General features: G+C 42.4%; 1 protein-coding gene across 7 annotated transcripts; it reads left to right on the forward strand.

Moving 5' to 3' along the window:
- Positions 1-1124: 1124 nt before the first annotated feature.
- On the forward strand, positions 1125-26171 carry LOC132669038 (uncharacterized). 7 transcript variants are annotated; one of them, XM_078448670.2, is made up of 3 exons: positions 1125-9327; positions 14561-14767; positions 15374-26171. In XM_078448670.2, the coding sequence occupies exons 1-3, from the start codon at positions 9282-9284 to the stop codon at positions 15388-15390; spliced, it is 270 nt and encodes an 89-aa protein (XP_078304796.1). In that variant the 5' UTR covers positions 1125-9281; the 3' UTR covers positions 15391-26171. The 7 variants fall into 7 exon arrangements, 5 of the variants coding, with proteins under 5 accessions (XP_078304796.1, XP_078304795.1, XP_078304793.1 ...); XR_013556314.2 differs by lacking the exon at positions 1125-9327 and adding an exon at positions 11834-12418 and having other exon boundaries at positions 14366-15591; positions 17645-26171; XR_013556315.2 differs by lacking the exon at positions 1125-9327 and adding an exon at positions 11834-12418 and having other exon boundaries at positions 14366-15591; positions 19966-26171.
- The last annotated feature ends 1524 nt before the right edge of the window (positions 26172-27695 follow it).

Raw genomic sequence — 27695 nt, forward strand, 5'->3', positions numbered from 1 at the left:
TAGAGAGCTGTAGTTACTACCAGAGCTATAAGAACCATCTTTCTACTGAGGAGAACACCAAAGATTCTTGAAGGCTAGGAGATTATTCATATCACAGATCATCTATCCTTGAGGTACAGGTCCTTTTGGTTGTAAATGACTGCCAGAATGTCCACTAATAGTGATGAAATTGGGTTTAATGCATGTGTGTGTTGGTTCTGAAAAGAAATGGAAACTCACTGGAGCAGAGAGGGAGCACATTTTCCTTGGTAATTGTGCCTATAGGAAGAATTTAGGCTTATTCTTGGATTCATGCTTGAAAGTATTTTGAGTTACAAGGCTCTATCATTCAAATACTTAACATTGTGGATCTTTTTGAGCTGAAAAAACCCTTAGAAAGGCTTTTTGTTTGGTTGGTTTTTATATACAACAGACCCACCATCCCTTACCAAATTTTTAAAAAGTTCTGGAAACTAAAAAGGTTTGCATAAATTTGAGGTAAAGATATTTGACAGAAAGTTCTGAACTTGAACTGACAGGAGACTAATTTTGGCATTTATTATATTTGGTAGAAATGAGTTGGGCTGTAGCAAAATTAACATATTTGATTATGGGGTATGGCTCTAGATTTCACTGGAGATATATGAAGCATATTGTCTTTCTAAAATTTAAAAACCTTTGTATTCTGAAACACATCTGGCCAAAGAGTTTCAGATAAGACAATGTAGATCTTTATACCCTCAAAATCATCTATTTATTAAAGTTGCTTTCTGAATTTTAGAAATAAACTATAGGAGGAGCAACTGAATTTTCTTCTACTTCAGACCATGCCACTGTTCCATTTTATAGTTACGCTGGAAAATTGTTTTGATACAATGTTCAAAGTAATTGATGTTGACATACAGGAGACTGAAATGTTACCATGAGGTGGTGCATCATAAAGATTTATGAAGGGACACCTGGGTGGCTCAGTCGCTTAGACGTTGGACTCTCTATTTCGGCTCAGGTCATAATCTCATGGTGTTGAGATCGAGCCCAAAGCTCTGCTTCAGGCTCTTTTCTCTCTCTCTGCCCCTCCCTCTCCACCTCCCCACCCCCACCCCTGGCTCACTTGCGTGCACATTCTCTCTCTCTCTCTCTCTCTCTCTCTCTCAAAATAAATATTTTTTTAAAAAATAAAGATTTATAAAAACTCTGGGGGAAGAAATGCAGATTAGGACAACATCATGATTTCTGTCCCCCTTGTATATTAATTATCCGGTGGATGAATAGTTTTTAGGATTGAGCTCTAGTGGGAAAATAATTCAAATAGTAAAGAAATAAGCTAACATGATCCTCTAGTTTGATAATATCCACTAGGATAATAGTAAACACTTCATAAAGAGGATTTAGTTCTTCAGTGTTTTGTTTGTTTTTTAACTTGAAGAATGACCAAGTGGCTTCCTTAGAGATTGACTATAATGCTTAAAACATCCCAGGTGTGGTTTAAATTCCATGATAATTTTCATCAAAAATAGATTTCAGATCTTGGTCTTTGGGTTTGTTTTTGTAGAAAACATTTACTTTACACCTTTCTTTTTTTCCCCTCAGACAAACCACTTTTCCCCTTGGCCATCGTTTAAGCTTTATACCTCTTCCCTTTTTTTTATACATCATTTTACTTCTTTTCATGGTATCTCTCTATTATCAAACTCTCTTCATTAAGTAGATTTTATACTGACATCTGGTGTACTACAACCCAGGGGCCAAACAATATGTTCTTGCAAATAAAGTTTTATTGGAACACAACCACACGCATTCATTTGTCTTGGTTATGGCAGTTCCCATTCTACAGTGACAGAGTTGGATAGTTGTGACAGAGGCAGTATGGCTGACAAAACCTAAAATAGTTACTCTCTGACCCTTTACAGAACAAGTCCATCAATCTTGACATTATACTATATAGTGAATCCTACAGGTGGAATAGAAATGAGACACTAAATGATTTACCCACGACCTCATGGTGAGATAGGAGCTAAAATTAGGCTCCAGCACCTACCATTCTCCTTCTTTTATCTCTACTTCTTCCTCTTCATTTTTCCTAGAAACAAGGATGCCTGTGTCAATTTTGAATAAACATGGCCAATGTTAGCTTTTTAGGTTTCTTTTAGAACCTCACACCTTTATCCCAAGATTATCTATGTATTTTCTCCTCATCTATGTTTAAGGCCTAACAGTAGTAACACAAGCATTTTCCATAGTAACACTTAAAATCTAAGTTGGCCCTTTGTCTGAATTTATTTTTTCCTAGAGAATTCTTGTATGTGGTCTAATATTATTGTGGCAGTTTACTAGCTAGCAAACATACCTTTTGATGTGTAAACATTAGGAAGTAAAAACTTTGGATATAGGACATAAAACTTGCCTCTTTTCTAATGTACAGTCAGAACAAAGATCAAATGCATGCTATTCTGCCGTATTCAAACCATTAGAGAGTTCTACTGATATCTGAAGCAGAAAGAAATGCCCAAGATACGTAGTTTATCACAACAGATGGCCTTACCAAGGAGGAAATTATGTTTTTAAGCACAGTACGTCATATTATAGAGTAATAACATAACAAATGAGCAGGTGTTTGAAGATTGCAATTTGAATGGAAGCTACAACATTTTAGCTTCATCAGAGGCTGCTGCTGCAAATCAGTTAGGCAAGCACTTATTGATGGTTTAAATTAAGAAGCCACACTTGAACAGAGCCCATTTCCCTTCCCAAGGAGTGCTGTTAAAGATTCTTAACCTACTATGACACTTCTGATATAATCTTCCCTATTTCATTCAATTCAGGTTGATTCACACACACTTTCAAAAATAGTTTAAGAAAAAGGGTGTATGTGTGTGGCATGAATAGAGGATTAACAGAATTCTTTATTTTTTAAATAAAAATTTTGTAGACTCTAGTTATTTGAACATCAATAACTGTCATGGCAGTAGTAGAGTTTTTGTTTCTTTAAGCTAAGCTAAGGGAACCATGCTCGTGAGAAATTCTGAAATAGTTGTAAGGTCTTTGTGACATTTTAATACATCTGGAATTATTAACCATAAATACATTGCAGGAAACAGTTCCTTGCTCACGCTAAAGATTCCTATGGTTAAAGCTTAGAGATCTAGAAAATGCTCCTTTTGGATTGACCCCAAATGCATAGAGTGGAAATCTTGCATGACTATTATTACAATCCAGATGGTGAATGGGTGGTATTGAAAACACTGTTTTGTAAGGGCCATAAAGACTGATTACCCATGACTTAGACTGGTGAATAAGAATATATTGCCCATTCTACCTAAAATTAATGACTCAATCAATGTTGAATTATAATGCACCTCTTTAAGAAGCACCAATAATGCTTACTGTTGTTTTTAATTTAAAAAAAAATTTTTTTTTTGAAGGAGAGAGATAGAGCATGAGCAGGGGAGGAGCAGAGAGAGAGGGAGACACAGAATTCTAAGTAGGCTCTAGACTCTAAGCTGTCAGCACAGAGCCTGATGGCGGGGCTCAAACCCACGAACCATGAGATCATGACCTGAGCCGAAGTCAGACGCTTAACCGACTGAGCCACCCAGGCGCCCCCAGTAATGCTTACTTTTATGTCAAGTTGATGAATTTTAATATCACTCATTTTTTTTTTGGAGGCCATTCAGTTAGAGGCCTTTATTTTAGTTGTACTTAAATTCCTAGAATTATAATAGTCCCTAGTTGGAAGGTCCTTATATTCAGCATAAATCTGTTTTCTTGTGGCTTCCATCTGTTGAACTAAGTCCCAAATACTTGGGGCCATCAAAGTAAGAATGACTCTTTTTCTGTATATGGAAGCCTATATAAGGGAGCACTGCATAATGGAATTAAGGACTGGCCACATGTCCTACCATTCATTCAGTAAAGCATGTAAGCCTTCAAGTTCTCATCTTTTTCTACCATTCCTGATTACACAGAACTTCATGTCGTTCCATAGTCTCAATGGCTATCTCCTAAATACAACAAACGATTTACCTGTACCCATCTCAGATAACAGTATACTGAGCTGAATGAGTGTTAAGCAACCAACTAGGCAGAGTGAAACTTGCACAATTATATATTTTCTTTTGATTTCCTAATAGTAATAAGTATCCCAACCTATTAACTACCTACATAAAATAAAATTACCCCCTTGTTGTAATACTTTCCCCCATTATTACAGTTTATTCGTCTCATAACTTTTTTTTAATGTTTACTTTTGAGACAGAGTGCAAGTGGGGGAGGGGCAGAGAGAAAGGAGACACAGAATCCAAAGCAGGCTCCAGACTCTGTGCTGTCAGTATAGAGCCCGATGAGGGGCTTGAACTCACAAACCATGAGATCATGACCTGAGCTGAAGTCAGATACTTAACCAACTGAGCCACCCAGGTGTTCCTCATCTTATAACTTTTACTTATGCAAGAGTATTGTTGAATTATCCCTTTTATCACTCTTAATAAAAAGCAAGATTGAATTTGTATGGTACTATAACTTTAAAAATCGAAATAACCCTGAAAAGATTATTTTACCTCTCTCAACCTCAGTTTCTTTGTTTGAAAACAAGACCTTTGGACCAGAACTAGCTTTCTGTAACTGTTAAGGAATTTGGTTATTGATAAAATACTAAGTTTACAATTGTTATTTTTGAGACAGGAGTTGTGTTACTTGAACTTTCTATTGCCTCTTTCTTACAAAATCCCCATAGACATTAAATGTATATTTTAAATAATCAGTGAGGTTTTGGGTTTTTTTTTAAACCACAAAGAGTAAAATCTACTTAAGTAGGCGAGATATTGTTGCTAGTACTTGTATGTGAGAATAGTCTGGATGCGGAAAGTACAGGTAACTGGGTGCCAAAAGAGAGCCTTGACGTGACCTGTGAAGGTGAATGGCCATGTCTGGAGCCAGGCTATTGCTGTGAAGATGGAGTCCTGCTCTTCTTTCTCAGAGGCACACCCTCAGCAGTGCCCTTTCGTTGTCTGAGGATCTAGGCTGTATTTGATGCAGTCATAGATCACACGATGCCACACCAAACATCTGTAAGATAGCACTACATGGACTGACCGTTTCTGTCCCCCAAAATTCCTGTGCCAACATTCTAACCCCTGAAGTGATGGTCTTAGGGGGTAGGGTCTTTAGGAAGTAAGGAGGTTATGAGGATAGGGCCCTCAGGAAGGAAATTAGTGCCTCTATAAAAGAGACCCTGAGACGCCTGGCTGGCTCATTCAGAAGAGCATGCGACTCTTGGTCTTGGGGTTGTGAGTTTGAGCCTCACACTGGGTAAAGAGATTACTTAAATTAAAAAAATTTTTAAAGAATTGATTTAAAAAAAGAGACCCTGAGAGAGCCCTCATCCCCATCCACCACGTAAGGACAGAGAAGGCGCCGTTTTGTCTATGAAGAAATAGGTTCTCCCCAGACACCCAATGTACTAGCACCATGATCTTGAATTTACCAGACTCCAGAACGGTGAGAAATGTCTGTTGCTTATAAGCCACCCAATTTATGGAATTTTTGTTATAGCAACCCAAATACACTAATAAGACAGGCACCCACTCAGAAGATTCTCCTGCTGGCTAGCCCTGTCACTTGAAATTTTGCTGAAGACCTTGCTTTGGGTAAAGGATTATAAATGTTAGCCATATGGGTTAATTTGCATGGTTTAATTTGCCATATCAGAAAGATAGTAGGCTACTGCCAGGATTAGACTGCCAAGAAATTAGGAGAAGAAATACCCAATAAAAAATGTTAAACAGATACACTTTAAAAGGATTCAAAATGAGATGCTATAAAAACAGAAGAGGCAAATTTGAATAAGAACTAAATAGATCTTCTAGAGATAGAAATACCATTGAAATAAGTCAATGAACAGCCACAACAGTAAATTAAAAATAGCTGAAGAATTGGTGAACTGGAAAATAGAACTGAGTTCATATCCTGGAATGCAATAGAAATAAAGAGATGGAAAATATAAATAGGCAACATGGAGGATAGAAAGAAAAATCCAACATACTTCTAATCCAAGTCCTAGAAGGAGACAATAGAGAAATTGTTGATAGGTTCCAGAATTTATGAAAGATAAGATGCGATAGATGCAGGAAACAAAGTGAGCCCAGAGCAGGATAAATAAAAATAAATCCAAACCTAACATACACTGGATTGAAACTATAGCCATGCAAACACAGAGAAAAACAGAAAAAAAAAAAAAAAAAACAGATTACAAGAGATCAACAATTAGACTGACAACAGAATTCTCAATAGCATCTGGAGACAAGGGGTATTTACATATTTTTGAGAGAAAACCAATTGGCTGCCTAGTTGTGTTTAATTAGCTTTATTATCATTGAAGAGTATGGACTAAATAATACCGTCTTCAGCAAAGAAAAAGAATTTCTCACTTGCAGGTCCTTTTTAAAAAAATTACTAAAGGATGACCTTCAGAAGAAAGGAAGTTGAGCTCAGAAGAAATAAAATATAAGTAGCAATGGAAATAAAGAAATAGGTAAACTTTAAAATACCACTTTAAATAGAAACAAAGGTGCGTAAGAAATTCATCAGAACTTTGCAAGACATGGAGAAAATTATAAAACCCTATTGAAATAAGTCTTAAATTTTCTTAAAAGTTATACAATGTTCATGAATGATAAGGCTAATTAAAGAATAATGTTCAAACTCATCTATATAATCAGTGTGATTCTAATCAACATTCCATTAATTGTGGGGTTTTTTTGTTTTGGGTTTTGTGTGTGTGTGTGTGTAGCTTAAAAGGCTGTTCCAAGCATTCACATAGAAAATGAAAGGCCAAGAACTGGCAAGTCAATTTGAAGAATAAGATCAAGTAGAGGGGATGTGTTTTTTTCTTTCAAATTTTAAAGCTTATTAAAGAACCCATAATTTTAATTAAAACGTCATATTCTCATAGGTAATAGGTAGGTAGATATAACAAAAAAGACTAATTACAGACCCATGTAATATGTAATAATAAGAATACTAAGGATAGTAAATAAAGCATATGATTTTTACCATATAGTTTCAGGCACTATTGTAAGTGCTTTACATATTCTAACTCCTGTATCTGCAAAGGTGCATTAAATTTTAGTCAAACACAGCAGCATTACTCACAATGGCCAAATGGTGGAAACAACACAAATGTCTACCAAGGGATGAATGGATAAATTATGGCATACCTATACAATGCAATATTGTTCAGCCATGAAAAAGAATGAAGTATTGAAATATGCTACAAAATGGATGAATCTTGATAGCATGCTGGTAAGGGAAAGAAGCCAGACACAAAAGGTCACATTTTGTGTGGTTCCTTGTATATGAAATACCAGAGGCAAATCCATAGAGACAGAAAGCAATGTAGTGGTGCTAGGGGCTAGGGAAAAAGAATATGGAGAGTGATTACTTGAAGAATATGGGATGTTCTTCTGGAGTGATGAAAATGTAAAACTACAGAGAGGTTGTTGCCACACAACATTGTGAATGCACTAGATGCCGCTGAATTTAGTGAATTCACTAAACCACTTTAAAATGGTTCATTGTTAATATGAACTTCACCTCAGTACAAAAACAAACTTCAGTCATCAAGAATAGACTATTCAATAAATGTGCTTGGGAAATTGGTTCATGCATATGGAGAAATATAAAATTAAATTTCTTCTTCATACATTACACTAAAATAAATACCAGGTATATTAAAGCCCTAAATACAAGCAGGACTTTAAAACTTGCTGAGATGAGCACTGGGTGTTGTATGGAAGCAAATTTGACAATAAATTGTATTTTAAAAAATAAAAGGGAAGAAAAATAAGAGAATATGTCATCCTTTATAAGTTAGAATTTTCTGCAAGAAAAAGACCATTAAGATAATGGAGTGCCTGGGTGTCTTACTTGGTAAAGTGTCTGCCTTCAGCTCAGGTCATGATCTCACAGTTTGTGGGTTTGAGTCCCATATTGGGTTCTGTGCTGACAGCTCAGAGCCTGGAGCTTCCTTCAGATTCTGTGTCTCCCTTTCTTTGCCCTCCCCTGCTCATGCTCTGTCTCTCTGTCTCTCTCAAAAATAAATAAACTTTAAAAAAAATTGAAAAGCTAAGTGATAAGCCATGGACCAGGAGGGAATATTTGCAGCCAGTACAGTTGACCAAGGGTTATTAATGATAATATTTGATGGACTCCCTCATCTCAGGAAGAAAAAAGACAACCCAATAGAAAAATCGGCCAAGGCAATGAACAATTCGCGGAAAAGGAAATCTGAAAAGTAACCGGGAACATGCAAATCGAAACAATGACCTGCCATTTTCCATGTCAGATTGACAAAAAATCCAACTTTGAGAACATCCACAGGGTGTGGAAATGTGGGCCCAGTAAAACATTGCTGATGGGATATAAAATCGCTTTAGAGAGCAATTTGGCAATACCCACACAGCTGAACAAAGGCTTACAAAATAATTCCAGTGTCGACATCCGACCTAGAGAAACTCTCAAACAAGCAAAGAGGAAATAAGTAAATATACAAGGATGTTTGCTGCAACACTTTAAATAAAAAGAAAAATATGGAAACAACTGTCTATCAGTTGTGGATTAAAAAAAAAAAAAACCTGTAAAAAGAATACGAAAATAGCAACTGTAAGAAATGAAAGTGTGTGTGTGTGTGTGTGTGTGTGCACCTATATAAGCTAAAAAGCAAAATGTTGAGTGAAAACAAGTTGGGAGAAACTTAAGGCACATGAAAATTACACATGCCAACTGTAGAACACTGATTATTTCTGGGAAGGGAGAGTGAGAAAAAGAATAGGACCAGAATGACTGTATATCTACAGTGATTTATTAACAGTAAAAGAGTGATTGCTAGCAAAAATGGCAAAATGTTGACGTCTGTTAAATCCACGTAGTACATGAGTGTTTATAAGATTATTTTTCACACTTTATATAAACAAAACATTTCATAATGAAAGCAGGAGAAAAAGATCATGGCCTCATGCTCATGGTAATATTTCAACTGACATAATATTTGACCCCTCCAACTCCCCAGATGAACTGCACCCAGAATGCAGCAAGGGCTTTCTCTAAGGCCAGAGCTCTACAATACTCTGTATGGAAAGAGTTGACCCACAAGTGGGGCTCCCGGTGAGGAAGAAGACAGATGTTGAAGTAGCTGTGGGTCTTGGCAAAAGGCAAGGAGGGAAAAGAGGAGACCAGGGCAAATCGAATGAATGAATCCCATCCTGAGGATGTCTGTGTAAACCAAGCCAGATGGAACCTGCGCATGCATGTGCTCTCTTCCCACACCCCCTCCAGATGACAGCCATGAAACAGGTATGGCCCTGGGCGGGGGGGCAGCAGATGAGAGGTGTCCACAAATTTGTATTTGACTTAGCAAACTGGATAGAGCTGGCACTTAGAGCATTTGGTGGGGATGGGGGCGGGTCATGCTGAGGAGCCCTGGAAAGCCTTGAAAATAAAGGACCCCATGCTTTGGGTAGAACTGGAAAGAGGAGGATTCATTGAATGTCTTAAATGAGTAATTAGATCCCCACATCTCCCCCAACTCCCCACAGCCTGTTAACCTCCCTTATCTTAACTTTGAAGGAGACAGGTGGGAGGAAGGAGGCGTGTGCAAGGGTGTGATGAGTGCAGCAGCAGTTAGTACCCAGGGGAAATTGAGCTTCTGCATTTCGAGATACCAGGCCCAGTGGGGGGCAGTTTGGGGTGTCACACTGAAAACAGGGAACAGTTAAGGAAAATTTAACATATGATTAAGCAGATCCCCCAGCATCCCCTTCTTCCCTCACACTCCCAAAACACTGGCACCTAGGATCAGAATCCCAGACAGGAACACGGGTATGTTTTCCCTCTAGAGTGTTAATTTGCCCAAGAGATTTTTGACATTTGTAAAAAAAAAATTTTAATGTTTATTTTTGAAAGAGAGAGACACAGCATGCGTGGGGGAGTGGGCAGAGAGAGAGGGAGACACAGAATCTAAAGCAGGTTCCAGGCTCTGAGCTCTCAGCACAGAGTCCGAGTGGGGCTCGAACTCACAAAGTGTGAGATCATGACCTGAGCTGAAGTTGGACACTTAACTGACGGAGCCATCCAGGCACCCCAAAATTTTTGACATTTTGAGATTTTGACATTAGAGATTTTTGAGATTAGATGGTCTCCCAACACAGCAGTTGGGTTTGATTTTGACACATGATGGTGGCTGCAACAAGGGGAAGCATGAACCCAGAGTGCAAAGGAAGCTAGGACCCACGGCCTTTGTCTTACAGAGCCAGGAATGGAGTCTTAGGGAGGCAAGGGGCCTGCACAGAACAATGAAAAGAAGTCAGACTCTACACTACCACATATAATGCAGGTAGGTGTCTTTTCCTTGAAGGTAGAGATACTGTAAAGTATAGTAAAAATGTACTCAGTCAGACTATGTGGAAGGGAACTTTTTTTTTAAGTTTACCTATTTATTTTGAGAGAGAGAGTGCGCGCGAGTGGGGCAGGGGGGAAGAGAGAGGAAGAGGGAGAATCCCAAGCAGGCTCTATGCTCCCAGCACCGCTCGATCTCATAAACTGAGATCATGACCTGAGCCTAAGTCAAGAGTCAGATGCTTAACCTACTGAGTCACCCAGGCACACCCCCTCCTTTTTTTTTTTTTTTTAACTTTACCTATTTATTTTGTGGAAGGGAATTTTTAAGGAGAGTCAATTCTGTTTCTTTCAAAGTACAAATGGTTCTGTAAGTTAAACTAGGCTATCAAAGTATGGGCTGGCCAGGGCTCTGGGGGACCCACTTTAATGAATTAGATAAAGTTGATTCATATCTCATATACTAAATGATTGTCAATTGCTGCTTCTAAGGTAATTGAGAATGCTTGAGAGTAATTTAAGTGACACTTTACACTATTAATTAGCTCTACCTAACTTTTTTATTTCATTGATAGAGCAGAGGCTGGGCTTGAATTACTTCAGCAATCTAAGCAAAATGGGGTTTTCTGGGTAAGGAGATGTTTCTGGATCTAGTATTCCTTGACAGGAATTGGATTAGGATTTAAGGAGATGTTGACCTTTGATGGCACTTGTTTACTGTTTACCTATGGCAGCCCAACCTTATGCATACCTTGTTTAACCACTAATTAAACATTTCGATCAGAAATCTCCCTCTTAGGGGCGCCTGGGTGGTTTGGTCGGTTAAGCGTCCGACTTCGGCTCAGGTCATGATCTCACGGTCCGTGGGTTCGAGCCCTGCGTCGGGCTCTGTGCTGACAGCTCAGAGCCTGGAGCCTGTTTCAGATTCTGTGTCTCCCTCTCTCTCTGCTCCTCCCCTGTTCATGCTCTGTCTCTCTCTGTCTCAAAAATAAATAAACGTTAAAAAAAAAATTTTTTTTAACAACAAAAAAAAAAAAAAAAAAAAAAAGAAATCTCCCTCTTAGGGGCGCCTGGATGGCTCTGTCAGTTAAGTGTCTGACTTCGGCTCAGATCCCGAGCTCATGTTTGGTGAGTTGGTTCGATGTCAGCATAGAGCCTGCTTCGGATCCTCTGTCTTATTCTCTCTGCCCCTCCCCAACTCAGGCACACCTGCGCTCTCTCTCTCTCTCTCTCTCTCTCAAAAATAATTAAAGATTTAAAAAAATTAAAATAGAAATCTCCCTCTTAATAACGCGGAACACACACTTTGCAACAAACATATTTTAGAGCTGATTTGATTAATTCATTTGAAACCCAGAGCTCTGGGCAGTTAGTTGCTTCTAGAAACATTTGTTTTTGATATAACATCTTTGGCAAGGCAAAAAGATAAACAGAAATGATGCGGCTTCTTAGAGAAAGACAATGTTCCACTCATTTTCTCTCCGAGGAAGCTTGCTATATTTTTTTTTCCTCATGTCAGAAATACATGGAGTGTCTTTTCACAGAGAAATACCATACTTCCAAAATGGCTCTTGTCTTCATGGGGCTGATAATCTAGGCGGGAAATAGAGTACAACACAGGGCCAAGTTGGAGCGTGTGGTTAAGGAGTAGTTCAGACGAATCCCCCACCGTCTGCATTGGATTCCAGTTTTTGATTTTTCCTTCTTTTTTTCCAAATTCCTTTTTTTTTAAATCTTCCCCCCTTTCCTAACTCCCAGCTGCTGAGGAGGAGACGCTCTGACCTCATCTGTGCTGGCAACAAAGCCCATTGTGCTGCTTGTTGGGTGTGCCTGTCCTGCCCTGAGAATGTGGCAGCTGGTTGGCCATTGTGGACAGAGAAGAGCTACTATCACTTATCTTGACAGGCTGCTTTTCTGTGATGTGGGCAACCCCCAGGCCCCGCTTCACAGGATAAGAGAGGAGCACCGGTTTGTAGTGGGAAGGCCTACGTGGGGGTGTCAGAGCTACCCTCACCTCTGGAAGCCTGTCTCCTCACTGGGACCAGGACAGGTGGGTTCTGAAAGCCCTTCTTGTCCTTTAGGGGGGTGGAGTAGTTTGAACCGTAAGTAAAAAGCCCCAGTTGTAATAAGCTTCCCATTCTTTTTTTTTTTTTTTTCATGTTCATTTATTTTTGAGAGATTGAGAGAGAGCGCAAGAAGGGAAGGGGCAGAGAGAGAGGGGGACAGAGGATCTCAAGTGGGGTCTGTGCTGACAGCAGTGGGGGGCTTGAACTCATGAACCAAAGATCACGACCTGCGCTGAAGTCGGATGCTCAACTGACTGAGCCACGTAGGAGCCTCAGCTTGGCATTCTTTTAAAGAATGGCAGGTACATTTGTCCTTGGTGAAATTTAGAAACCTTTCTAGGGATCAAACCTGCAACTCACTTGTCAGCCCAGGCCAATTGAAGAAACGCTTAGCACCTACCATGTATAAAGCGCTGTGCTAGCTGGGGACACAGAGAGAACCAGTCTCCGTCCGGGCCCTTTGGCCTAGGGAGGCACTGAGGTAAGGAAGAAACAATCAGGTCTAACTAAACTTTATCATTTTCATTGCTCTTAAATTTTAGAATAAAGTTTCCTTATTTTAATTCTTCTGCAATAAAGTAAACTTATATATTAATATGTACATAATTATTATTAATCTAAGCACACTTGAATTCCACACTTCAGAATTGAATTATAAAGCACAGTCTTATTAATGCAAAAAGAAAATGGACGGGGATGCTGACGGATTTAGTTACCTTTTATAAATGCTGAATTGGCTTCTTGAATTAAAATAATCATATGTGTCTCTTGAAAAGATATTTACACTGACAGGTTATAAATGCTAACTAAATTCCTTTCAGACCAAGCAGCCAGGCCCTTAGACTGGAGGCATTTAATTTAGGAGAGGTGAAGTTTAAGATTAATTAATCATTTTAAGTTATTTTTTTACATTATTTATAATGCTTTAGTAAGTGCTCCAAAGAAGAGCCAAAGTCTTCTTTTTGCAAGGAACGTCTATTTGCGTTTTCAAATCTGTTATTCAGAAGCTGTGCCTTCGGTAAATTTGGATGTTGTGTGTTCCTGGGAGTACTTACCACTGTTTTGTGCACAGTTTGATTTTGATTTCCAAGGTTCCAGGTGTGTTTGTGTAATTTGGATTAGAGACACTGTTTAGGGCCATGAAGACCTTTTGCTGTAGGTGCCACAACTCCTTCCTTTTAGGCATTTCCTTTCATTTGACTTTTCTTACTTGAAATCCTATTTGCCTTACATTTTTTTTCATCCAGTCAGCATCCTCTGGTTTAAGGTAGTTGAGAAGCAGGTTATTCCCGCTAGCATTTACAGCATGTACACAGGGGGCAGTAAAGCAGATAGGAGAGAGCAGAGCCTTTTCCAGCACAGTCACTTAGAGGCTCTGTTAAGTTCCTTAACAATAACACGGAAATCATAATACCCGCTTCATGGAGGTGTTGGAGAGATTACATAAGATTATATGCATAAAGTGTCTGCAGGATGCACAGTGCTCAGGGACCAAGTAAACGATAATAATTAAATCCCGGTGGTCTTTGATTTTGTAATTGTGGCCTAATATTCCTGCCAAATATCTATATTCACACACTGTTATTACACTTAATAGATTGCCTCAATACCTGAAATCACACAAAAATTAACCGTGCAAAACGTATATTGATAGCCCTATATTAATAACTCTTATTTAGTGCTTAAATAATTCTGTTTTCCTGACATTTTTTAACTCCTCTGAAAATGTAGGCGCCCCTCGTACATGCCCCCAGAGTAGGGCAGAGCGTCTCTATCTGCTCAAAGCATTACTGGAATCTAGTTCCTGCACGCGCGTGTGCGCAGCAGAATGGATTTTATACTTTAAAGGGACTAATAAAAAGACCAAAATGCTTTGCAAATGAAGTGATGGCGATTTAAAAAGAACAGCCACTATTTGTCTCGGTTTTCAGACCTCCTGTTTGAAAGGGCTGTGCCTGGATTTGACGCCCAGACTTGAAAGTTCCCTGAACCAAGAGAACCATGTGCGAAACACATCAAGGGACTCAGGCTTCCCAAAAACCCAACTTCATTGTTTTTCTTGGAGGTGGAGAGAGCTGCTGTTCAGAAAAATTTCCAAGGTTTCTGTGATTTGTTATGAATTGAAGGTCGTTCCCTGGATCAGATTCGTAGGAGGCACCGCAGTCCGCCCGACGGTCAACGTGGAAGCAGATGTGAGCTGGCAATTGTGCAGCGACGGAGAGAAAACACTCATTTGGTTTGCCTCCTTCGGTTTCCCTTTGCGCCTCTCCAGACTGTCTTCTCCCCGATTTCCACTAGAGGGCGCCGAGCCCCCAGCTGTGCCGGCTCTCCAAGTAGGGGTCTTTTCTGATCCTGGTCCCAGGGGCCTGCTGCAGAGACTCCAGAGGATTCTGGATCCAGTTTGGGGTTCAGGGTTCCCTCAAAAGGTGATCCTTCGACTCCCTGGAGAGGGTGGGGACCTGTGAGAGCCTTATACTTCAGGACTGGGATTTCGGAAACCCCAATGAAGGCTTTCTTTTTTGATCTTCTCTGTTTCAAAAGGGCACTGGCAGAGATGAATTATGTTGGATCCCAGGTCTCTGGGGACTCTACTTCCTGAACCCCGATTGCCAGGCCCCTGCAAACACATATGTGCTTATGGGAGCACTAGACTGGAATATTTGAAACCAGAACTCCAGAAAATCCACAACAGATGTTTTCCCTGAAAGACACAGGCTCTCTATCACTGAGCCCCCGGGGTCTCCCTGCCCCCTGCCAGCCATGCTCCTGCATTGGCATTGTGTGGGTGAGGGGGATCACGCCTGACTTAAAATTCTAATGGACAGGTCAGTGCTTCCTGGGGCTGTAAGTAGGCTCCCTCTCAGCATGCTCTGTAAGCAGGAAGGTATGATGAATGTCTACCAACCCTGTCCTGCCTGCCGCATTCTTTGTTTCTCCAGGTTGTTTGAGGACCTAATTTTGAGCGACCTGCCCCTGTTGAAATTACTTCTGCCACTTTGGAACGTCTGCTGAGAATAACCAGGATCCGCATTTCCACTGTACTTTGTGCCTCACAACATACTTTTGCGGGTACTGTGCCATCGGATACTTCCGCGACCGTAAGGCATGACTCCTCTCCTTCCCACCTCACGGATGAGAACAACAAGGTCCAGAACGAGTAAGCGCTGGCCCTGGAACTTGAACTCACATCATGTGATTCAAAAGGGATTGCTCCTATTTTGGGGGTGTCTTGGCAATATTAAGAATTCATTTGGGTTTGACTCCAGGGAAACCCTTCAGACTCCGCGAGCTTCACCTGGGTGTGCATTATCAGGAAATTAGGACATTCCCTCCAGACACTCTTCAGAAAATGGCAGCACGTATTTTTCCTGGACTGGTTGAAGGGCATCCTTTCTTAGGGCAGCGGGATGGACTGGACAAGCCCTGGAGGTGGCTTCTAGCCGTTCTGTTCTGCGGAACAAAGCATCCAGAAATAGACGAATCGGTCCCTTTTACCCCAGTAACATTTGTGGCTAACTGTATGAAAACAGGCCATTTCCAGTCTAATTCATAACTACCGTAGAGTCGTTTTAGGAGGTGCTCATCTCAGTAATAGATTCAAAAATTCTCTCCGGCTTAAGACCTCATTGTTCTGGAGCACGGCGGCTGTCCCGCGTGAAGCATGCAGTTCTCCCCGTGGCCACAGGGTGGCGGGGTGACCTTAAGCTTCTTCCTCGCCTTTGGACAGGAAACGCAGCTCTCATCAAAATGAGCAAAATGGAGCAACTCGGAGCGGGTTCAGAGTGACATACACTTCACGTTTATAACCCCTTAAAAAGGGAGCGGCAAGCGCTCTGTTTCCAGAATGTCAGCGATGGGAGGTAGTGAGGAGAGGGGATGCTGGGTTCTGAGACAGTAGAAGAGGCTCGTAGTGTGGAGGGCCAGGTCTACTGCAGCCCCTGGCCGGGTTACCTGGCCGAGGCCGAGGGGGCTGTGCCCTGCGGAAGCCCACCGTTGGGCCTTCCAAAACTATTGCTGTTCCCCTTCTCTGTCTCGGAACCTTCTTTCCTGGGGCTCTGCTTTTATAGATTGTTTGTCCCCAGGATGTACTCGTTATGTCTTAAAGGGGTGCTTTGTGCTGTATAAGTTGGGGAGGGGGGTGATGCACCCTCCAATGGGCAACAACCCCTTTCTGAGCCTCAAATTGAGACATAGGCTTCTGACATGAGGGGCCGTATTTTGGGGGAACGGTGAGGAGATATTTAAATGTGGATTCTGGGTTGTACAGGCACCTCCCACCCACACACGGTGGAAGCCTGGAGAGACTTGAGGGAGCGTTTACTGCTTGCCTACTGTGGGCATCATGATGCAGGTGCGAGCTCCCGTGGGGCCAATGCGGACCCTACTAGGTGCCGATGGTAGGCGGATTGGGCAGGAGCCTGACCCACCCTACTGATGCCCACATGGAAACTGTGAGCTTTCACCTCCCGCACTTCTGCCAAAGCCCTGGATGCCGCCGTGTGGAGACAGCAGAGCTTTAGTGTCATTAGCTCTAGTCTTCTTAGCCGGCCTGGCAGAAGCGATGTTGAATTTCAACGTGGGAAGTTTCCAAGCACATCTTGAGGGATGCAGGAGCCTCTAACACTTTTCTGTAGATGTGATTAATATTCCTTTCCTCAAATTTGAGACCCACGGGTGGGTGTTTGTGTATCAGACACACGCACACATAACACACACATGCCTCGGAATGGGGAGGCATTGCCGTTCAGGTTTCAAGACGGAGGCTGCGTGTAATAGCTTCTTTCCTCCTTCTGGATTCGCTTTCGCTTCAGTATTTATGTCATTCACTTATTAATCTTTTACAGGTATTCTCAGAACACCTACTGTGTGCCAGGCAAATTAAAATGAGTCAGAGTCAAGCTTATTTTTAGAAAAAGACAGACCCCAGGGAATCCATCCTTTTTTTTGGGAGGGAAAAGGCAGGACTGAGCCGTGTGGCTGAGAACGCGGGTCTGGAGCTGCCGCCTGGGCGGGAATCCTGGCGCAGGTGCTCCCTGTCTGTGTGTTGTTTCGCTCAGTTTCCTCATCCTCATATGTGGGTAATGGTAGGACCCACAACACTCTGTTGTCAGGAGCAAATGAACGAGTAAGGGGCTCTGTACCATGCACGTGGAAAGAACACAATACACACAGAGCCCTTACTCTTCGTCTTTTCTCCTTGTGAACTAAAGCTCCCCAGGATCCTCGTTAGGCTGAGATCTCTCCTGTGCTTATGGACCAGCTAACATGGAGACTGAGGGTGAACTGGACCCGGCTGTTTCTGTTTTGGGAGCTGGGGGCAGCTGAGGAGGCCTGTCATCGCGGCCAGCAGGGAAGAAGCAGGTGGTGACGGAATGAGCTCAGTGATGAGCCATCACTCTGGCGAGTGGGGCAGGGGGGTGAAGACGGGCGACCCCTGCTGTGGCCCGGACTCTGATCGAGGTGACTGCCTGGGAGTCACCATCCTCCTGAGACATCACTTGCCGGTCTTTACACAAACTGAAGTCCCTTAAGGAGACTGTGACCCTCAGAAACAAAGAAAGACCCTTCTTCGGTCAAGAGGATTCTAGGGCATCAGGAGATCACCTTTAGAGACAGTCCAAGCTCTGGTTTCTGAGGGATCCCCCAGGTCATGGAGCCCCTGTGTCACCTTTTAGGGCTCAGTGATCACGGCACAGCTCCATCCATGATGGTGCCCATGGGGCAAGGCACCCCTGACAAGGTAGTGTCTACACATTTTAGTCTGGTCTTTCTAGAGTTGTGGCTTCACCCTGGTTCTTCCAACCTCATTCCTGAAGATGTGTGGAAGGAGCCATGTGCATTCGTCCCCAAGCCTTGAGTCCCCTGGATCAAGAATGAGTGACCCCAAGCTCTCAGGATGGGGGGGGGGGCAGCTCCTGTCAGGGAGGCTCCAAAAGGCTGTGAGCTGAGATCCACTGGGGGGCTTCAGGCTGCCCTAAAACCAGGCCCGCAGTGGCTAATGGGCAGGTGTGGTGGAATTGTGGGTAGCTCGGTGACACCTCGGTGCCACTCAAGGGGGTGCTTTGTAAGTGTCTTCTGGGAGAGCGATGGGGAGAGGGCATGAGAGCAAGAAGGCCCAACACCAGGCCCCAGAGGGGGGATGAGATACCATAGGAGGGGTGAAGCTGGGGATCTGAGGTTCTTTGTTAGCCAGGTGACCTTGAGTAGGCTATTTCACCTTGTGGGGCCTCACTTTTCAAACCTATAAAACAGGAAGAAAAAATTTTGCCTCCATCACTAGGCTGGATCAACACGAGTCCAGCTGCTGTGTGCAGGTGGCCGTGCTCCTTAAACAGAGGCTTCTGCTCTGGGACTGGCCTGTCTGCAGTGCCCATCCAGGCATTCCTGGGATGCCCCCTGCCTGCCTCCGGCTCCGTCTGTCCCAGGTGAGGAGCACTTGGGCTGTCCGCAGCCCATTCGTCCTCATCACATGACCAACATGTGCCCTTTCAGGAGCTAGGTCCAGGTCAGGCTCGAAGTCATCAAGCTCTGACCTCACCAAACTTCCTCCTTCCTCACTCTGCCTTCCACGTGTGCTGTGCTCCCTGACGCTGAGGTCCCTGTGGGGCGCCTCACCTTTGCTGACACCCTTTCCCTCACCCAAACCCTCAGGTTCCTCAGTCTCCAGGACTGGTTGCCATTCAGCTGACGGGGCAACACAGGCTTCATGGTGGTAACACCATAACCTCCCATCCCCTCCCACCCTCAATCCAAAGTGCTCTCTCTGCAGTGCCTCGAAGTTGGCATAAAGAACAATATTTGAGCCCCATGGCAGGGCCAAAGGGCTGGAAATTCCTCTTATCCTAGGCTGTTTGGGCAGCTTTGCCCTAGTGTCAGCTTTGCTGCTGTGATTCCCCCTCATCCACCTCCATTTGAGCTTATGGCAAGGACACTTACAGTGTCCCCTCTCCTTGCACTCCTCCCCACACCCCCCATGCCCCCAGCACCCAAGCTGCTGGTCCCCCTGCAGGCCCCACTGACATGGACAGTCCAGTAGATCCGGAAGGGTTCAGGGTTTGCAGCATGACTAAGATATGTTGCCATTGACAAGATGCTCATAGGCTGAGTGGGGGAGACAGCCTGGCTTTAGATCTGGCCTCATTCTTGCATCTCTAAGATGGATTCAGGCAGGTGCCTCAGCTGAGCAATACCAACCATCCTGGGTGTTCCTCAGATCCGCTGATGCCAGGCCGACATGTGTCCCCATTGACAAGCATATACTGAGCACTTCCTAGGTTCCCAATACTGCCTGGGGTGCTGGGGGGAACTTTTAGCAAACAAAGCTATTTGCCTCATGGAGCTTCTGGTTTCGTGGAGAAACAGAGGAAACGTAAAACGACATAAATTGTTATGTCTATCAAAGTGGTGATAATTACTTAATTGTTACCTTTGCTTCTGCCCTTGGCATGCCAGGTGCTGCTACTTCTGGGAAAGATCTAGATTGTCTGCTGTGGATGAGACCTCATTTGCTTATTCTGATGTTTTCATGCAGTCCTTCTCCGCCAGAGTTCCTCATGGAAACCACAGAACACAGAACATGATCTTAGTGACAATTTTCTCAGCTCTGCCAAGGATTGTTCAGAACTAGGACCACTTTGGATGCAGACGAGAGGAGCAAATTCACTACATACAATGGATGTCTTAGGGCACTGGGCTTTTATTCCCCCCTCCGCTTCTTTGTGACAAGTTTTCCATTTTTCATCCTCTGAACATTGGTTTCTCTCGCTTCCTGCCTCTTCTGAAACTTTTGTTTTTTAATCCCCCTTCTTGGATTATTTCCTCTATCCTTTATCCTCCTGAACACAGAGGAAGAAACAGAAATACGGAGCAGAGTTACTTTCATTAGTGATGGGTGATGGTTCTTGATTTGAAAATCTACACGCAGAGGGGTGGGATCTAAGACAAAAATTGTTGCCATAGGTAGCCAAACAGGACTTTTTTCAGGTTAACCATTAAGAAAAAAAATGAAATCCACTCATTTCATGCTCCTCCCTCCACAGCAGCTGACTTTGCTAATAGAATAGGGTTCTCCTGGATTAGGGGGAAAACAGGGCAAATGAGAAGCTGGGCAGAAGGAGGTACTCTGCTGATGGTGGTGGGATTTGCAGACTGAGTGCGAGAATAAGAGGCTCTGGTTATGAGCAGGAGTCCCTGGGGCCACTGTTATATCGTTTTCCTCCTGTCTCTTCCCTAGACCCCTGGCTCCTTTTTTCAAGGGTATGAACCCCATTCAGTGTGGGCAGAGGCTGTGGTCCCTATTCACTGCGGTCTGGGGTCTCTCTAACCCTGGGTGGAGCACTTGGAGGACAAGGAGAAAAGTAGGACTTCCTCCTAAAAGTGCCCAGCCCAGCTGTGACTTTGATTCTGAAAGAAGGCCTTGCAGGTTGAAGATGATGATTTGTTATTGTTACTGTTTAATATTCATCAAATGCTTGTAATGTGTTGGACGACATTGAAAAAGATTTGTGGTGGGTAAAATTAAACTGAGCTCAGAACTGGCCTGCTGCCTCCAGGTCTGGCAGGCCAAGTTCTGGTTTCTTCTGCTTGTCCACAAGAATGACCTCAACCAACCAGGAATGGGAAGCCACCACCACCATAGCCCTGCTGATAATTCTCCTTTAAAAAGGCATGAATTCCTATAATCTTTCCTGCCTTGGGTTACAGAGGGGGTGATGCTATGGTTACCTTCAAGAATGAAAGATCCAGGGATGTAAGGTGACCCAAAAAAGTGGCAAAGCAAATCAGTGTGAATGACATCTTTGAGCCAAATCTACAACATCAGCAAAGCTGGGCTTCAGTTTTCTCCCCTTTCCCCTGGTTTGGATGCTGCCTCTGTAAGACATGTGGACTCCTCTTACTCCTCCCGCCTCAAGACCACCTGCCAGGAAATGATTATGTATGCTCATTTGAACTAAAGAATGTTAGAGAGAGAGAGCAAATAGGCCAAAAATGGAGTCACTTATGCTAAGCCCCATGTCACCAAGCTGAGACTTAACACTGCACTTAATTACAGTTTCAGTCTCCCCCTGGGAATCTTAAACCAGTCAGTCTGGAATTACCTGGTCTGCACTAGTGAGGTAATCTTCCTGAGACACCCCTGAAGCTCCCTGAAGGAAAGTGATCTTGCCACAACCAGTTCACTCTTTGCTGGTAATACTTCCTTGTCCCACTCTCTTCTGCCTGCACAAATTGGGTTGGAATGACACTAGGCTACCCACCAACCTCATGAAAGTGTCCATGATACAAGGTAAACTGTAAAACACCACACAATCCCCAAGTCAATGGCACATCCCTCTTAGGTATTATTTGGCTCCAAGGTACCCAGGGCCTAGTGAAAGAAATGTGATCCTTAAGTTCTAAAGACTTGAGTGTGCTATTTTCTGTTATACTTGCTTATTTTATGTCCAAGAACTGTGGTTCTAGAAACTAAAAGTATCTACAAAAAGGCGAAATCTTAACTAAAAACAACTTAAAATACAATGACCATTATGGGGAGTGTTCCAATCAGACAAGATCATTCTTTTAAGACATGCACTTGAAAGCAAGGATTGCTGGGTTAAACAGACAGAATAGGATACCTATTTTAATTGGTATTCACAAGCTTCCAAAAGGCTTCAAGATTTCAAAATAGCTTTTTCTGAAAGATTCATTGCAAAAGCTAATGAAAAATTAAAGACACAAGAGGTACCTAAAACAAAAGACTGCAAGGCTGACATGACTCCTACTGCTTCTCTCTCTCCTCTTTTACCTGTGTCCTCATTCCAGTTATCCTCTGTATGAATTGTCTTTCCATTCTGAACAGATTACACAACCATAAACAGAAGTCTACCAAGTTAATGACCTTACAGATATCCCTGATATTTACCTTTGAAGAAGCACTCCCAGGATGTGCTCTGGGACTCTTGAGGGATTTTCTGGTAAACCTCTGTGTTATTCCCTTAAACAGCTAAAGGAAACTAAAATTAAAATTAAGGGAAAATGTTCTGGCAGATAACAGAGCCTACAGATGGGGTCCTGGGAAAACTGGCAAAAACCAGGAAAGGGTAAGTGTTCTTACCATAATCTCTGCCTGTAGTTTCTACTCAAGGCAAGAAAATAAAATTTCCTGTGATTCCTTCCTTTCCAAATCCAGACCTGTTGGCTATTAATCCTTTCTTTCCCAGGGACAGCCATTACCTTCTCATTTGTCTTGTTTTGTGTCCTGATAATTTGGCTTTGTAATGGTCAGATTGGAAGCCCCAAAATATGGCCAGACAGAAATGTGGTTTGCACCCCATTTGTGGCAGTCTATGTGTAGACAGAAATATGGGTTGAACTCCATGTGTGGCTGGGGTCCTACCTGCCAGCCCTCATGGGAATTGTCAAAGTCTTGCTTTCTTCTGGTTATCTTTGGGAGTGGCTCTGGATCCTAGGAGTAGTATCTTTTATACCCTCTTTGGGCTTGCCTATTACATCCACGGCAGGTTATTTAGTATTTCCAGGAATATTTACTGTTTGTCTTGACTGAGATCTAAGGTGTTTGAAAGGATTTTTTTTAAGTACCTCTGTGGTCAAAGGTTGGCCAAATTGGAAGCTGATTTTCAGAGCCTGATAGAAATTTTTTTAGGTCTTCTCTCCTAAACTAAATGTACCTGGGGCCAGGAGGGAGGAGCACCTTCTGAAATCTTTTTGAAGGGATTTACTAAGAGATTCCAAAGCACAGCTATAAATCCAGAACATAGAAATAATGTGGTTTGATAGGCAGATCAGCTCCTTGATGTAATTTTGGCTGCAGCTTAACTCTTTGAGTAATTAAAAGCAACTGGCATTATCTTACAAATCTTTGCAAAACAAGAAATACAGCTCTAGAAACAATTTAAAATCCACTTATTTTTTTGTCCAGTCCCAGAAATTCCCCTATTTATCTCAAAAAGCTTGTAAGTATTGTAAAAATTCTGACCTTAGGAAACAAAATCCCTTCTTGAAGCTACTGGCATTCTTTTCCCATGCCTTTGAGATGTAAGTGTTCTACCTGGTCTTCTCCAGAAACTCTTATCTAGGTCACCTCTTTGAAATGGAATTTCAGGGAGGAATCTCTCAATGGAAGGAAAACAAAGAAGGGAAAGGTGATTTGCAACTTTGGTGAATGAAAACTCTTAACTGTGCTATGGCCACTGAACAGGGAAACTTAAGTTATTCCTTCTGCCAGAAACACAACTGGGATCTAACTTCTTTTATAACCAGTGCTCTTTGTATTAGTTTACCTGATTCATTGCCAGAACTTCAGAATGAAATCTGCATCTCTGTTTGTGTCTGTCTGTAGATTTATGTGTGTCTCCATATTTATATGTTATAAATGTGTGATATTTTTCTACCTCCAGATTATATTGCTAAATTAATTTATCAAAGAATTCTATTTAATTGATTCAAAGATATCTAGGAGTGCCTGGGTGGCTCATATGTTAAGTGTCTGACTCTTGAATTCCGCTCAAGTCATGACACCAGGGTTGTGCGATCAAGCCCCACGTTGGGCTCCATGCTGAATGTAGAGCCTGCTTAAGATTTTCTCTCACTGCTCCTCCCCCTCCCCACTTGCTCTTTCTCTCTCTAAAATAAAAAAAATAAATAAATAAAAAAATAAAATAAAATCTAATTAATAGGTAGGAGGGGCCAAGGTGCTTAACCATTACTCTGTAGCATTATATGTACCACACTTGGGATGGTTTCCCATGGCCAGTGGGTTCAGCCCTAGCTGAATATTAGAGTCCTTTGTTTAGTGGGGAGGGTGCTTTTAAACCATACCAATGACTGGGTCCCTTTCCTGAGATCCACATTTAATTGGTTTGGTGGGAGAGAAGGAAGAGGATTGTGTTTAGAACACTCCCCATGTGACTGCCATGAGAAAACAGAATTGAGAACCCCTCCTAATGAGGAAGGCCAGAGAGAAGGGCAGCAGACATAGGGGAAGAGGTGAGGGAGGCTTTCAGGAAGATTTTCTCCAAGGACTGAAAGGGTGGTGGCTGTGACTGTGCTTATTAAAGAAACTCGATCCTGAGTTCTGGGAAGTAGTACAAATGAATTAACTCTGCTCTCAGGGAAGAGAGGGTATGGAGTGGCTGACTCAGAGGGTAGCCCTGAAAGGTATTTAGTTCAGAGAGACCAGAAATTTGGGACTATTCCAGCAGCCCTCAGGGCCCAATCTTTGTTTTTCTTCTACCACCCCCCCACCACCACCACCACATAGTGGCTGGTTTGACTGGAAGAGCCATTTGCCATGAGCACTGAGGTGCCATCGAGGAGGACCCTGGGAGAGGAGAGAACACGGCATAGGGAAGACCAGGGAAAGAGAATATGAACACCTGGAATTGTGCCACCAGCATGAGAATCCTTCCATAGCATGGAGCATTGGGTCCAGGTCTCAGGAGTTAGAGTTAGTCTCTCTGTGGTTTCCCTCCCAGGGCATGCTGCCCATGCCTCCACTAGATGAATCCCAACAGGCCAAGGTTGGTTGTTCCCCATTCTGTCTTCATCAGCACTGTAAGGGCACCTGACAGTTCAGGAGTAGATCTTGTTCATCTGTGTACTTGGGTGTGTTTAGAACACTCCTCATGTGACTGCAGTGACTGCAACCCCAGTGCTTAACGCAAAGCCCAGACATAATAGGTGTCCAAAAGGATGACCAACTACCCTAGCTTGCGTGAGACTGAAGGGATGTCCAGAGATGGAACTTTTAATGCCAACATGGAGAGAGCCTCGGAAAACTGGGATGGGTTGATCACTTTAGTGCCCACTGACACCTCAAAAGCAAGACCCCAAACTGGTGAGTTCTAAGCCTTCAAAGCTGCCTTGGATAGTGTTGGCATAGCCCGTCTGGAGAGCAGCTGTCTTCACAAAGGATGTCTCTGACATGGCATGAAGACTCTACCAAGGTCACTGATCTCACCAATTATTTCCTGTTTGTTCTGACACGTGGAAAATAAGTGATACCAACTATATGGATGATGGAGGAGGAAGTAGGGAAAACAACATCTTAAATCAGAGACCAAGAGTCTTCAGATTTAGATGGGAAACTTACCTCTGCTTCTAACTGAGAAGAGAGGAATGTTTGGAAAACAATACCTGGCTACACGAATGGTGCCTGAAAATGGAAATGTACCACGCACATTACATAATAATTATCAAAATAGTGTTTACTCTCTTTGAACACTTACTTTGTGCTAGATGCTGTAGTAAGACATTTTTTAAACATTTATTTGATAAATATAGGAAACCATAAAAAATTAAACCGTCCTCTAATCCCAGTTCTGAGATGGTAGTTGTGATTGGATAAAGTTAGACAGGAGAACACTTCTGCCTTCTCTTGGGCCATCGAGCATGAACACAGTTTTGGAGTGTGTCCTTCTTGACTTTCTCCAGGTGACGCAGACGTATTTATGTCCATATCTTGCAGACGTGTTTTTACAGGTGGAATGAATAGGTACGTTTGGTCTGCAACTGTTTTTGTATTGTTTTTAGCATATATAGACAACCTTCCTTCCAGGTCATTGGCTATTGATCTTCTTTGTTCTTTTAACTTCTGCGTAACATTCAGTGTATGAATCCAACATAGTTTTTCTACCTCTCTTTTATTGGTAATTTACTTATTTCAAGTATTATTATATTATGTTAATTATATTCTATTATATTATTATAAAACAATTAAACATGTTTTACATATTTTACATGTGTGTACAAATCTTTCTGTTGATCATAGTCATATAAGTGGGGGTGTCTGGACCAGAACTCATCTACATTGTGACCTTCATAAATACTGTACAATTAACATCCAGAAAAATCCAAAATCCAGTTTATATTTCCAGCTCCATGTCTCTACAGCCTTGCCATTACTGGACGTTTTCATTTTCAAAAAAACCATTTGCCTATGCACCTATGAGTACAATGTGATATTTTGTTGAACATGCTTTTTGTTGATCATCTTTTTGGCAAGAATCTGAGCAGCTTCTCGTTTGTTTACTGGCCATTTAAATTTCCTCTTCTGGTTATATCCTCTACCTAGTTCTTCTATAAAGTGCTTGTGATTTTTCTACAAATGCATTACAGATATTTTTGCATAAGACGCACATTTTGAGCATTGTATCTTACCTATTTTTCTATAGTTTTTGTTTTTCCAAGAAGGTTTTAATTTCAATTTGGTAAAATCTGTTCATTCATTGCAGTTTTCTCCCTCTTCCTTAGATTTTATATGATGATACCATCCTTGCTAAATTCTTTGCCCATATTCTTGCATTTAAATGGGAGGTTCAATCAGTTAAGCATCTGACTTCAGCTCAGGTCATGATCTCATGGTTCATGGGTTCAAGCTCTGCATTGGGCTCTGTGCTGACTGCTCAGAGCCTGGAGCCTGCTTTGGATTCTGTGTCTCCCTCTCTCTCTATGCCCCTTCCCTCGCTTGTGCTCTCTCTCTCTCTCAAAACGTAAATAAACATTTAAAACAATTAAAAAAATAAATGGTGCAAAGGGCCTGGAAACATTTGTGGGACCTCAGGAAATTGAGTGACCAAGTGGAAAAAAATGTAACATAGACAGAACAAAGATGTCATAGATGTTGCCAGGTAGAAACCAGGCCAAAAAATTTTGTTATGGGGGAAGTTAGCATACAAAAAGCCCTCCCATCCTTTTCTTACCTTCTCTGTTCATTTTTTGGTTTTAAAACACTCATTTTAGAAAATATGCCTTAATTGTTGTAGTTGTGAGCTCCCTGCCCACCCTCCCGCAGGCTTCCCTGGCTGGGCCACCAATGCCACACCCTGGCGAGATGAAGCTGTCAAAAAACCCCAGAAAACAAAAAACAAAGAAAAGGTGGAATGGACTACCTAGGGTGACAGAAAGTGAGTCTTTAGTCACTGAAGGTGTTTAAACCTCTTGATGGTGTATTTATATAGAAAAGGTGGTCCTAGTTCTAGTGAGTGGTAACCCGTTTCTCACCCTGAGATTCTCTGATTCCAGGACCCAGCAATGGAATATATTAATGGGAAGGAATATCTTATGATGTGTTTAACAGTAGTAGAACTGGAAATCTTAGAAGGGGATGTGGGTATACTAAGTTTTCACTGGAGTGCAAATCCCAACAGGGAGGGAGGGTGCTGGCGGAGAGGGCAACAGGAGGCCTATTTTAGGAGTGTGTGGATAGTACTTTTTAAAGACCTAACACAAAGCTGGCATGGAGGCAAGATCCAGGAGTGA

This window comes from Panthera onca, chromosome B3, assembly GCF_046562875.1.
Source record: "Panthera onca isolate mPanOnc1 chromosome B3, mPanOnc1 haplotype 2, whole genome shotgun sequence".
NCBI classification, from domain to species: Eukaryota; Metazoa; Chordata; class Mammalia; order Carnivora; family Felidae; genus Panthera; species Panthera onca.

Coding starts and splice junctions, on each gene's coding strand:
- LOC132669038 (XM_078448666.2), top strand. CDS start 12,215: ATGTGGCAGCTGGTTGGCCATTGTGGACAGAGAAGAGCTACTATCACT. Junction 12,419..14,365: donor CCTCACTGGGACCAGGACAG/GTGGGTTCTGAA, acceptor CTCGGTTTTCAG/ACCTCCTGTTTGAAAGGGCT.